Source organism: Rhipicephalus sanguineus, chromosome 1, assembly GCF_013339695.2.
Source record: "Rhipicephalus sanguineus isolate Rsan-2018 chromosome 1, BIME_Rsan_1.4, whole genome shotgun sequence".
NCBI classification, from domain to species: Eukaryota; Metazoa; Arthropoda; class Arachnida; order Ixodida; family Ixodidae; genus Rhipicephalus; species Rhipicephalus sanguineus.
Window position 1 is genome coordinate 255,750,385 of NC_051176.1, and position 13,581 is coordinate 255,763,965.

Genomic DNA, 13,581 nt, shown 5'->3' on the forward strand with positions numbered 1-13,581 from the left:
GACGTTGATTGTTGAAATAGCGGTCCAGAAACCTCGTAGTGCTACTTTTATGCTAAGGAAGTGCTTATTTTGAAACAACATCACGTTTTAATGGTCCACATCACTTTAGCGCACTTCAAATCACCCGCCTGTAAGCGGTCTTTCTCACGTCACTGTTGCCGTGCCCAACGTTGCCCGCCTTTACTGCGCGGCGGCGTGCACTGGCGGCGTGCACTGGCGGCGTGCACTGGCGGCGTGCACTGGCAGCGTGCACCATTCAGGCATCCGGCAACATCACATGCATGCGGCATTTTGTTGAACTTTCTGTTAGAGTGACTATCACGAGCGCGCGGAATGCACGCGGCGGTATGCGATACCGAAACTACTACTGAGACGCGACCGCGTGAGCGAAGCAGGGCGTTGGGCGAACCGCAGTTAGGCGAAAGTGTAACCTTTGAACCACGTGCACCGTTCCCCATGGCAACGCCAAAGAGGTTCTTTCTTCCATGAATCAAACAGAAACGAACAAGCAGCATTTTATTACGTCTCTTGATGCACAGAAGGTTCCTTTTTTATTGCAGCTAGTTCAATTACAAGTGGTTAATTGTAGTCAGACTCTCTCGCGTCATTGGGATCATTTCCAAAATGTCCCGCTCGTGGTGCTCATCGTGTGATACACTTAGCTTAATTTCTCGGTAAGTAGGGCACTGCTGTTGATGATATTGCCGTTTTAGACGTTGTCATATAGTGAGCTTTCACTGTGACATAAATTGTTAGTTGCCTTTAGTGTCCCTTTAATGACCAATGGCAACACATATTGCGTTAGTAAAAATATAGATATATAAATGAGTAAAGACTGATGAAGTGTCCTGTCCTCTTTGCTCATATGCATCTTTCGTGATATACCAGTTATTTCTGCTTTTGCATACTCTTTAACATAGGGGCCGTGAGAAACAAAGTAGTGGGGATTGGTTAATCTTGACTGCTCAAACCTCTTTAACACACACAGAAAGCATTCCTGCATTCCACACACATGAAAAAGTAGCAACAGCAGCCAGGAATCAATCCTGTGATTACATACACTGCAGAAGAAATCCATAGTCATTAAGTCACAACAGTAAGTACTTCAGAACAGATGTAGTACTGAGAGCAGAATTCTAGAGACTGTGAGAGTGGTGACAAAGCTGCATTGCAGCCTTCTCAGATGTCAGTGTGCCTGCATTCGGGACCAGTGTGCTGTGTGCATTCATGCCCTTTTTTGAAATGGGCATGTCGTGGACTAAACAAAAAGACATGAGGCGGTATGCATATCTGTCAGCCTGCACTTTTGGCTGGTTAAACTGCAAATGCAGAGGAATGCCATAGAGAGCAGAAGGTGCTTCATTGGCAGTCACTGTGTACATGTCACTCGTTGCTATAGAAGAATAGCAAAGATTTGCAGCTCCATCTTCATTATGATTGTGATAACTTTTTTCGAGGAGGACTCATTTGCAGTTTGTTTCCTTCATATTTTGTCATTCTCCCAAGCTGTTTAATGCAAGTTTCCAGACAGAAGTTGCAAGAAATGTAAAAGTATAGTTGTTCAAGCAGGCAAGTGTTTAAAAAGAATGCATAAATATACATTGGCATGCTATGCCAACTGCAATCCCTTGGCAGCATCAAGCAGTACGTGCACAGCGGCACCTTTTTCTTTCACTGTCGTATCTGAGCACACGTGGCTGAAACATGCACATGACCCGACTTACAGACAAAGGATGTGCTTAACATTAGACATTGCTGCAATGCAGCTTGGCCGCCACTCCCATGGCCTTTAGAATTTTGCTTTAAAGGGGTACTGACACCATTTTTCGGAGGTGAGTTTACTTTGCCATAGCAATCTCCTGTATGTAGAGACGGCTCTGAGCAAGTGCGAAGCTCAGCAAAAGCTGATAAGGTATTTTATTTTGATATTAAAGTCATTTTTCCCATGGCGCACCTACCGACATCGGCACTAGCTTGACGCCAGGCTACAGTACTAATTCTGGTGACTTCACAACGCCGTCTGGTTAGTTGTGATGACGTCAGGTACCAAAGCTTCCAAAATGGCCACTTCTCCGTCACCAATGGAGCCATGGTGCGGAACTGCTGCGGAAACGACATGACATCTTGCACGAGCATGTGACGAGAAGCTCATACCGTGTTGTGACGTCAGGGTACAGTAGGATCCGAAACTAGCGTTTAAAAACATACTGTAATTACTTTTTTTGGGTGCATTCACGGTTAGCAGTACATTTTCTAAACTCTTGAAGGCTTGGCCCTTCATTTGACGCAGAAAAACGACAACTAAAAACTTTCGTGTCAGTACCCCTTTAAACAGTGCAACTATTTTGCTAACCACTTCAGATTAAATGCATGTCACAAACATCAGATACAAAAATTACATGCTGTGGTAACTGGAGCACAAAAGATTAAATCTTATCAACTAAAAAACACTCCTAGGCTAGTTGGTACATATTTCGTAGAAAAGGAAGGCACGACAAGATAACAAGGACATGAAGGACAGGATGAGTGCCCCGTCCTGTCCAGCATAGCATTACTGGCAAATAACTAGGGAAAGCAAAAGTAGTGCTTTTCAAAAAGCCTTAAGGGGTACTGACATGAAAATGTTCGGTTGTGGGTTTTTTTTTGCGTCAAATAAAAGGCCAAGCCCTCAAGAGCCTAGAAAAGGTACTGCTAAGCCTGAGCGCACCCTCAAAAAGTAATTACAGTATTTTTTGAAAAGCTAGTTTTGGTTCCTACTGTACCCTGACGCCACACCACGATATTGACTTTAATATAAAAATAAAATATCTTATCAGCATTTACTGAGCTTCGCACTTGCTTAGAGCCGTCTCTGTATACAGGAGATTTGTATGGCAGAGTAAACTCACCTTCGAAAAATGTTGTCAGTACCCCTTTAACTCAAAATGTCACTGGCTATTGGAAAGGGGAGACTAGACCGGGTGTTCAATGGCGGTGCAGTCAAATGCTCAGAGAGGGCAGCACCAATGAGACAGTGCTGCAAAGCGTCTACACACAACCGAGCTAAATATGAAACTACTTGCAAGGCAAGTTGCAGGGTCACATTACCTAATCAAGTAATGAAGCAATGTACATATAGGGGAAAATATTTGGTTAGTACTGATTTCGAAAAATATGTGTTCGAGATCTGTGGATCTATGGTAAAGTGCAGTGATGTTCCAATTAAAGGGCCCCTAAAAGACCCAGAGGTTAAAATTTAGTTATGGTGTCAGAGTTGTGTACGAGTCTACAACGAACACGTAGCCGTGTGAATTTTTTGAAACGGTGCCGTAATAGCGAAGTTACACGCGTATGATGATCGAAACGCTGCGACTGCTCGTTTCACTCTTTCCTTCGCTACCCACTGCTCATCGGCTGGGCTCCTCTCCCAAAGCCGCTTTGCCCTCCTCGCCAAGTGCCCCTCCCAATCTCATATGACACACCGTGATCGCCGACACGCTCTTCAAAACAGTGAGCACTTCTGGTTGCCGCAACTCCGTGAACTCCGTGCTTCTCGGCTAACAGCTGTTGTTGCCGTGCCGGCCCGTGCTCGTACGAATTGTGCCGGTATGGAACCTGTGTTGCGTGCACACCTTCAAAGGATCGCCAACATGATGGACCCATACAGTGACACCCCCCCGTGTCGCGTCTTTTCGTTCTTCCAGTCAGCGCTTTTGCAGCCAAGCACTGATGCGTGAAAGCCATCGCAAAACCCTGTCGGATTCAGTCCGCGCAGCTCATCAGACCGTGAGGCATGACTGTGTTGGTACGCTAGCGATTTGGCAGTTGGGTTACGGACCGCATTTGCCGATTCACAAGCGCACACACACGGGCAACACGATGAAGGAACAACAAGGAGCATGGGCAGCTGCTTGCAGACTAACCGGAAGTCGTAGGTTCTTGTTCAACCAATCGCAGCATCGCCTGCAGACCGCATCACAGATTCAACATGTTCACGTCAAACACGTCACTGGGGAGGCCGGAAACGCCCGGAGAGAAGGGATTGTTTCTTGGAATTTGTGGCATGCCCGCGGCTTGTAGCGCTGCCACGTGTGGCATTGTGGATCGTGACGGCATTCTGCGCACGATGCGCGTGTTTACTTGAAATGTTTGAAAAAATATAGAAGGTAGTTTAGGGGCCCTTTAACAGTTATCAGCACTGGAAAACGAAGTGACGATACCGTTAAACCTGCATGCAATTAATCACTGTGTAATTAATTACTTCATTTTATGAATTTTTTTCTATCACCAATGCCATGCCCCTAGAAGCCCATGTATTTGTGACCTCCATGGGATGAAAACGTTGTATTAACTGACCACTGGTCAGATTGAGTTTACTTTCTGCTGAACAGTTGTTTTAATAATATGTTTTATTTCCTGCCATTTCCAGGTATAGCGTGCTGTCAATAATTGGTTGATGAGATACAAACTTGCATGCTACACTGAAGGCAACCGAAACTCATGCCTCCACAACTGTGCTGACCCACCCCCACTTGAAGAAACACTTCCAAAGCCTCTCAACCAACATGTAACCACACGTTGCGTAAATTCATCTCAATCATGTTTAACAAACAAGTTAATATTTTCCAAATCAGCACAAGATGCCAATGACAAACTGTTGGTCACATCTATGTGGGCATACACCAGCTTTGTATATAGCAGTGGTTCTCAAATGGGGGTCTGTGAAGCCATTTATGGGGGTCCACGAAACCCATCCCTGAAAGAAAAACACACACACACACACACACATACACACAAAAGAAATTTGTCTTTTGGAGGCACAGTATGTCCTGTGACAGGGGCCCCTTCTGATTTTTGGTATGCTTCAGCGCATAACGCCTTTGCATTGCGGCAGAGCTGACTTATGTTTCCCCTTCTCCATGAGATTGCTTCAAAAGCTTTTGTTGCAGTTTTCTACAACATATGCATGCAAGCACACTTTTCTAGGCTTGCATATTTGAAGAGCAAACATAGCTGGAAACAGGTTGAATGTGGCTGTAGGCCGCATTACTTATTGACAAGCTGTTGAGACTGAATTGGCGTGGCACTTTGACCATTCTTTGCCAGGTCAAAATAAAAGGCACATATTTCACGCTGCATGTTGCGTTAATTTGTGACCCCTTCCCCCCTTTTCCTCATTTCTCTCACTGCAAGGTGTCCCTCACCACTTCCACCAGTCTACAAAGGGTCCTCAAAGCATCCATGACTGAGAACCACTGGTATATAGCATACCTTGGACACCTAGAAGAATTCAAGAGCATCTCCTTCGGGCCTCATATGCATGCTAAAAAGTTTTAAAAGGAGCACTTACTTGAACAGCTGAAACTCGCTAGCAATGACTAAATCCGATCTACGCAGGAAGGAGGTAAGGACATCCAGCTCAATGTTTCCAAAGTCTTCTGTGTTAGCTACAAGCTCAAAATTCCAGGCAATAAAGTTGCTAAATGCTTTGTGTACCGCAGTAGAACCACAGTTTAGTGTGTACCGGTACCAGGAGACCTAAGAAACAAAGAAGATAGATAATAATCAACTGCCAGTAGATTTCATCATGAAATGAAGGTGTAAAAATGGTTGCAGTAACATGCAAAAAGCAGTTCTGTGAAATTGTATTTTGAACTAGCAAGCTCTAAGGACAAAGATGCAATATCAAGTCCCAATGCAACACAAATGGCACACATAAAGAAATAAAAAAAAACAGCACCGTGCTCGTACCAAGTACTGCTCAGTGTATACAGGAAAGAAGATGACCTATAAGGGCTCGTTTTTAATTTGTTAGACACAATATTAATGAGACCTAACAGACAATAATGCCAAGGAAAGTATACAGGATATTATTTGTAATAATTTGGATATAAATGTGAAGAAAGTAAAGTGGACGAAAGGATAACTTGCCGCCGGCAGGGACCGATCGGTCCCTGCCATCGGCAAGTTACCCTTTCAAAAATACTCTTTATTGGGCGAACTTGTGCCCACTAAAAGATAAACTCAAAGTGCAAGCACTACTCGCTGTATGGTGATATCGGCGGGCACGGACATCGACTAATCTGCTCGTCTGTGAAATGAATTGGCTTTTATACATGCCTTACCGAACCTTCCAGTGTTATCGCTAGCGCTTGCGCTAGCGCTATAATAAACTAGGTTACTCGTGTCCTGCACGTAATCTTAACATAACAATCTGAAATAATCACAAAGCTTCCCAAACATTGCGGCGTGACCTGCACTGGCGGGGCTAACAGTTTTTGTGGGTGAAACCCGATCACATCAAAACAAACAAATGAAGGCAGGTGGCAATATATATATTCCTCTTTGTTAGTAAGACAATTAGAAAATATGTAACAAAAACAAAAGATGTCCAATAATTCATACTTGAGGTATAGGTACAAAATCTTATATATAGTAGGTAGAATATATACTGCCTGTGTCACTGGCCAGATAAATTTTTATTTAAAGATAAGATGGACCTGTAACATCCAACATGATGAGTTTGTTAAACAATATTTCATGAATTCATGAATAAAATATCATAATGCTGCACTCACAGTGTGTCTCCATGCCACTGAAGTGCGCTACACAAAACAAAGAAGTCATGCGGTAATGATTTTAGCATGCCACTCTCACCAGCTGGTTGTGGTAGGCAGCAGACACGATGTGGTGAGCCATGTAGCTGATGCAGAGGCGCATGAGGTCCTTGACATTATATTTGTCGGCCAGGGCCACCAATGGCAGCACACGCAAATGGTCAACACGCATACGGCCGGTGTATAGGTAACCAAGGAAGTCGCCAAAAACATTTTCACAGAGGGGTTCCTCCTTCAGCTCAATGTGCGATGTCCTGCTGGAGCTCCATTTGGGGTCCATCAGCATAACCTGATACAAGAAAAGTATGGAGTATATATAGGGAACCCTGGCCAAGGAATTGAAAATAAGGTAGCAGCTGCATGGGGGCATTTAGTGGGCTGAAATACTGCTGCATTCTAGAAGCTGGAAAGAGGCTACTACAGTAAAAGCTCTTTAATTCGACCTCAATTCGGAAAATCGTATAATTCGGACGTGTCCTTGGGTCCCAGCCAGCATATGCATTGTCTGATGGCATCAAACGCTTGTTAATTCTGTCACATTTGGCCGCAACCAGGTTAATTTGGACGATCCTCAAAGTACGCTGAGTGCAAAGTGGCAAAAATGTGCGACGCAAAGGAACAAAAATGGAAATGGCGTTCGCGGACAGCCGAAACGGCGGCGAGCTTTCTGAAAGGCGTCACCATCCACAACCACGCTGCTGGCACATAATAAAGCATGGATTCAGAGCACGTTTCGGTTTAAGGCACCAGGGTATTGAACTGTAGCCACATTGTGAAATCGCAATGACGAAAATGGTGGTTTACACTGTTCTTTTGCAGAATAAGCACTGGATTTACGTATTCCTCAAGAAAATGAAAATGCATTGATGTAGTAGGCTTTATTGTTTTCTTGATACTTTCGATAATTCAGCATTCGGTTAATTCGGACAGTTTTTCCGGTCTCATGAAATCTGAATTAACGAGCTTTTACTGAATAGCTCAAAAGCCAGTTGGATATCACAAAAGGCATTGTCTCATGCAGTCAATTATGATCAACACACTTTCATGACAGCACAGTTTAACCAACATTACCACTCCAACAGCAACATCAATCCATATTTACCAATATTTGTTAAGTCACTGCACCTCTTTTACTCATCACACAAACCAGATATGCCCAACGTTAATGCTTTTAATTTTAAAAATCAATGCTATCTTTAGTGAACAGCAGTTTCCACTTTTAAATTTTTTGTACAAAAGCAAACAGGGTTCCTGTGGGGTGCATCTTCACAGCAACCAAAATTTTGAAAATAGGTAAATAAATTAAGTACTACTTCAGGTAGCACACTGCAGACTGTACTGTGGCTTTAGAACACGGTAGTCTACATCCCAAACAGACTGAGTAAATAGTGGCAACTTTGAACATCACATGAGACACAATCATACACAGTTAATAAAATTTACAATTTGCATGCACAACTTTTATCGTTCAGAACTTTCATGCCCGGCTCGAGCCCGTAACTGCACAAACGGGCCTAGGCCCACCATTGAAAGGCCAGGCCCAGCACAGGCCTGCCAGAAGAATTAAGTGCAGATGCCTTAGAAATGTCACTGCTTTGACTACAGTTACAACAAAACAAGACACTGCAAAAACGGAGCACTTACAAAGCCAACATGAAAAGGAAGACAGAAGCAACAGGTGGATTAAAAAATGCTGGCAATGCATTTTAGTGAAAGCTATTGTGTAAGTTTTATGCGCCGTGGACCACAGTAATTAATATATGCCCTCGGAGAAAATGAAGTAGTTTCGTCCGAAGGCGAAGTACTCAGAGCGATACCAAGTTTTAGTGTTGCAATCAAACTCCTCATGGGACAACTGCTGCTGCAATTCGAAACGGCGTTATCGGCATCACTCCTCAGTGGTGAACGAAATGAAACAGACACAGGAATGCAAAAAGTCAGTTATGCTGCAAGGGCAAAGCAATGAATGCGACAGCAACAAATTGGAATGTTATATGAACTAAGGTTAGCAGTCCACTCCTTTAGCTACTGACCTGGCCTAACTAAACAAAACACTGACATAAGAAAACGTGGTTGCTGCAGCGAGCGGGGTGACCTTCGTGCCGTCTGTGGCTTCAACGCAAACTTTGCAATGAGAACATAGTGCGTATAAGGTATGAGCAGTCTGCTGATCCCTGTCAAGATAAGGCCTGCAGTTGTTGCCATACAAAAAAAAAAAAAAAAAAAGGATTTCAACTTTCTTATGTATGTAGAGCAGAACTCTCAAGCGAAACCTTTCTCTCAAGGACTTTCTCTACTCTCAAGGTTGAAGATGGCTTTGGTATAAAAGATGGCCAGTGGTATAAAAACCATCTACTATAACTTTATGTAAAATTATACCGAGTTACAGCATTTACAAAACTATGCATTGCAAATGTCAGCAGATATTTCTGGAGCACCGAGCACTGCAGCATCAATGCTCCATGCAACCATGTATCACTGCAATCAATTGTGCACCACAGCATTCTAAAACGCCTCATATTAGACAGATTGTTGCAAGAGCATAACACATTTCTTCCCTCGTGCTGCAACCATACAGCTACATTGTGTCAATCTTATGTTCTCAGTTGTCAATGTTTGTTTTCACATTATAATACCATAAATACAGTAACTTCCCTGAAACAATCCAGCACACAAACGACAAAGCTGATGGCTGCTTTATATGTTGAGAGTTAAAGAGTTAAAAGAACAGCGGTTATCAAAAATATACAATGGATAGATTGCAGCACAAAAGGCATGGAACTATACCATAGGTGAACAGATGGCGTTGAATGCTATACTGCCAATGACGATGTAATGTGTACAACACTTAAAAAAACATGAGACAGGAAAACATGTTACCCCTTCCTGTGTTAAGGAAGTTAATAACGTGGTATATACAACCCAGTGCTGGACACATTCCAACACATCAATGCTGGAATCAAATCAAATCAAATACTGCAACTCACCTGAAAAACATCACTGGAAGCACACAGGATCAGCCGGTGTGCAGCGTACTGCTTTCCACCAACTTCCAAGGTAATATCACTGAGGAGACGCTCTGCATACAAGCCAGCAATTTTCTCCAAGACCGTTGAAGAGTTGTCAAACTGTTGCTCGTGATCAGTGGTGCACTTATCTCGGTGCGCCATTGTCACCCTGCGTGCCAGTCACGCAGCTCTCCAACGTCCACGGCTATATGCTGAATGAAAAAAAAAAAAAAAACCACAGAGAGCGCACAAGGCATCTTCAACACCCTTTGCTCTGATAGTTCATTAAGTTGTTGCACTATGTGATGAGAAAGATCAAGTTGCTGACCGTGATAAGTGAAGCGTACATTATAGAACTAGTGGTACAAACAGAAGAAAAAGTTGATGGCAGAGACTCCATGAACATGAGTGCTACAGTTTAATATCAGGGGACCATGAAGAAACAAGTACAAGGACATGATATGCAAAAAATTAATAAAGAAACTAACCATTCCTGGAAATCCATGGATGGCCTAGGAAACAGTCTCTGAAAACCACAGCAAACCCAGCATCTGCTATGCTGATGCTGGGGCTACTTCTTTGCCACTTTGCGACTGCAATGCAGCCATCTTTGATCCTCAAAGCAATCTCCATTCTAACCCAACTCCTGCACCAGTGAACTCCACATCGATTCCCTCATCAACTCACCATGCTCGTTTTGTTATACAGCATTGAACTATCTGCCTATGACATAACTGCTTGCCCTCATTTGTCCCAGTGTATAACATCTCTCAAGTAACAGTTGTCAACACTTGCTCTCATTGTTATGTTTTATAACTTTTATTTACATACTTCTGGGGGTTTCTCTTGTACTAGGTGAATTAAATGTTGTGCATCACGTGCTCCAATAGCTTTGTTCTCCTTTGGTTGCACTGAGGCTGTGCCTCAGCAACGCACAAAGCAACCTCAGCAACCCCCTTCCCCCCCCAAAAAAAACAAAGATATGCATCACACTGATGAGTGCTTTTTTAAAATAATGCGCTTTCCTGTACCTGACCACAAAAAATCTAACCTTGTGCCTGCCATACTCATTTAACTCATTTAAGAAAGGTGTTTCCAAAATTCCTACATTACTGACTGCGTGACAAATTTGGCACATTAAAGCAAGATGTGATTGCAATAAAATTCACATAGATATGTGAATAACTCAATGAATAAAATTTTCATAGAAAAATGGTTCTATGTGTCACATACAATCAGTATTACATATTTTCTTAAGTTATAGAGGCAGAAACTGTTTTCACGAGGTGTTTTGATGCCTCACTGAACAGCATCCAAGTCAGAACCAGAAGCACTGGAATAAGGACTACACCGGGCTCATCGTTACTGCATGCACGATGGCACTACTTGTTTATCAGTCTATATAAAACATATAAGGACTGCTAATTTGGCAATTTGGTAGCAATACATTTTCAACAGCACCTCTTCCTTACAGGGACAAGTTAAGGACATGGGATCAGGGCATGTCCTGCGGCAGCTTGTTTGTCCCTTTAAAAAATAGTGCTCTTCAAGATGAACTGACATAGGGCAGTGTGCTATGATTTATTTTTGGGAATATATGAAGGTCGCGGACCGCAGCCAACCACGGTAATGGGTGAACTTAAATAATCTGTGTGACAGAGTGTGTCAAGAGAGAAACTATTTTTCAACCATTTATGGTTCTTGCTTTACATGTAGTGTTTATAAAGCAAAGATATATCCTCCGAGGTGGTAAACAATTACTCTAAATTGAACCAAATGCATGTCTATATCTATGAGAGCCACACAACTGAAATGAACTTGCACACTGAAATTACCAAGGTTCATCAAACACTTATTCTTCAGAAGTTTATAGCAGTATTTCAAATGGCAAATGTTTACGAGAACTAATTGATGGTGTTGTTAAACAATGGCTAAAGCCAATGTTTACTCTTTGGGTAACTTTTATCCATATCAAAATACATTCGGTAGAAGGTGTACCAGTTTCAAATTTTTGATATTTCATACAACAAATTGTGTATCTTAAGATATAAGATATGCCTAGTCCCTGAGCCACTGAGGCTATATAGCAATATGCAGTGGTTAAAGTTTGATCTAGAAGATCACACATTCACACTAATTTACTGTGGGAATGCCACGCTTCATAGTAAGCTCTACAGTGTACAGAGAGGAAGGAAAGGAAAGGCAGGGACAAGCGTTGAAAGGAAAAAATTGTTTGCCTGCTAGTCTGTGGTCGAGGCTGTTCGTGTGGACAACGAACTTGCTCGTGCATACACAGGAACTATTTTGCAAGGTGTCAATTTAAACTCGTTGGTTCATACTAGCTTGAAGAAACAAACCACTTTATGAACAGAACAACAGCAGTCGTATGTTGTGATCTTGTTTTTAAGCGCTGCCTTCCTCTTCACCCGAAAGGCAAATTTTCCTACCAAGCTTTCGCTGCACAGAGTGTAGCACATTACTGAAATTTTTATACACAAAAGAAGAGTGCAACAACACACAGATGCTGTACTTTAAATAACATAGCCAGCACTGAGGTGCTTGCAGATGGTGCAACAGGCACTGTGCACAGAGTGTCCCTGTGCATACAGCATATACAGGTACGGGCATGCGTGTATATACAGGTATATACACACATGCACTCTGCTACTTCAACAACATTTTTAACTGCACTCTATCTAGCTCTCGTCTAAACTGCGATAAGTAATCCATTAAATCACGGCACGCAAGTCTGTGCATGGCTGTAACTTGCGTGCGTCGTCAGTTCCAAACGCAAGTCATTTCACCAAAAGAATTGGCAAGTAATGGGCGCGACAACGCTTCTTCGTTCAGAAAAAAAAAACAAAATAATGGTATTGCGGTGGAACGTTCAGTATCGAAACGAAATAGAAAAAAAAATATATCTATAAAACTAAGGAGGTTGTTGGACCTAGCTGAAACTTACCTCAAACGGCTTGGTTTCGCTTGTCTATCCTTCACCAATAGTAATAAACCGAAACCCTTCTATCGTGCATTTGGGAAAACGTCTTTCACGGTTATTTTTCGCTTTCCTTTTTTTTTTTCTGGTATAAGCGAGAATCCACGTCGAGACTGCAGCCTTCGCAACTTCAGACTATCGCCAAGTATACGCAGCTTGTCGATGGAGAGACATAACGCGAATTACTGCGACTTGAGCGGTTGTCAAACGTATCACTCAATCGAACATCGTAGCCCACCTCGTAAGACGACGCACCTGAGTAGTTGTATGCGACAGATCACCTGCCTCATTCCAATAACGTATGTGATAGCAAACCGCAATGTAGAAGTAAACGCTCAGCCGCGTAGCGATTTTGATGGTTGTGGCTTAATGCATTAATTCAGCCCATTTGCGGTCATGAGTCTGAGCTTGAAAAGGAGGAAATAAAATGTCCGCCTAACATCAATTCGCAATATATCATAAGGGTGATCGGCATATATGAAAGCAGTCTACGACGGCTACTGTTGATGAAACCAAAGCGCCAGAATTCAATATAATTTGCAAATAGACAGGTGCAAAGCCCTCCTGGTTTCACAGAGCTAGCGGAACGGAACCACCAAACGTGTAGCCTGTTCCTCAATCCGAAAGCCCGACTGCACTATGGGTTGCAACACTCAGCAACCAGAAACGTGTTTTGCTACGGGGTCGAGCAAATATTCTTCGTTTTCTTTTCGTAATACGACCAGGATTAGTAGACGAAATGAAACACTTGCTCAACTCACCTGATGGACAGGAGGACGCATTTGCTCAGCCACGCAAAAGGCACCGCCGAGGTTTCGCAGCCAAACGTAAACAGCGATTAAACTTCAGCTGTTGTGTTGACTCAACAACTGAAATGAAGAAATCTATCCGCTATTCTAAAATCTACGAACAAAGTAATTATGCGTTTGCAATAAGGAAGCTATTTTGAAAGCTAATAATGGTAGGTGTTTTTTCGGGTTTT

General features: G+C 42.7%; 1 protein-coding gene across 2 annotated transcripts in view; it reads right to left on the bottom strand.

Moving 5' to 3' along the window:
• LOC119378319 (BTB/POZ domain-containing protein 17) overlaps nucleotides 1–13,555 on the bottom strand; it is a 36,677-nt gene extending 23,122 nt beyond the window's left edge. For both annotated transcript variants that reach the window (XR_005180981.2, XM_037647499.2), the window contains exons 1-4: nucleotides 13,361–13,555; nucleotides 9,584–9,816; nucleotides 6,637–6,885; nucleotides 5,330–5,517 (exon numbers count right to left, since the gene is read on the bottom strand). Coding sequence is in view for 1 of the 2 variants with exons in the window: in XM_037647499.2 (XP_037503427.1) it covers nucleotides 5,330–5,517; nucleotides 6,637–6,885; nucleotides 9,584–9,766 (620 nt within the window). In the remaining variant the exon portion in view is untranslated. The remainder of the gene's footprint in view (nucleotides 1–5,329; nucleotides 5,518–6,636; nucleotides 6,886–9,583; nucleotides 9,817–13,360) is intronic.
• Nucleotides 13,556–13,581: the final 26 nt, after the last annotated feature.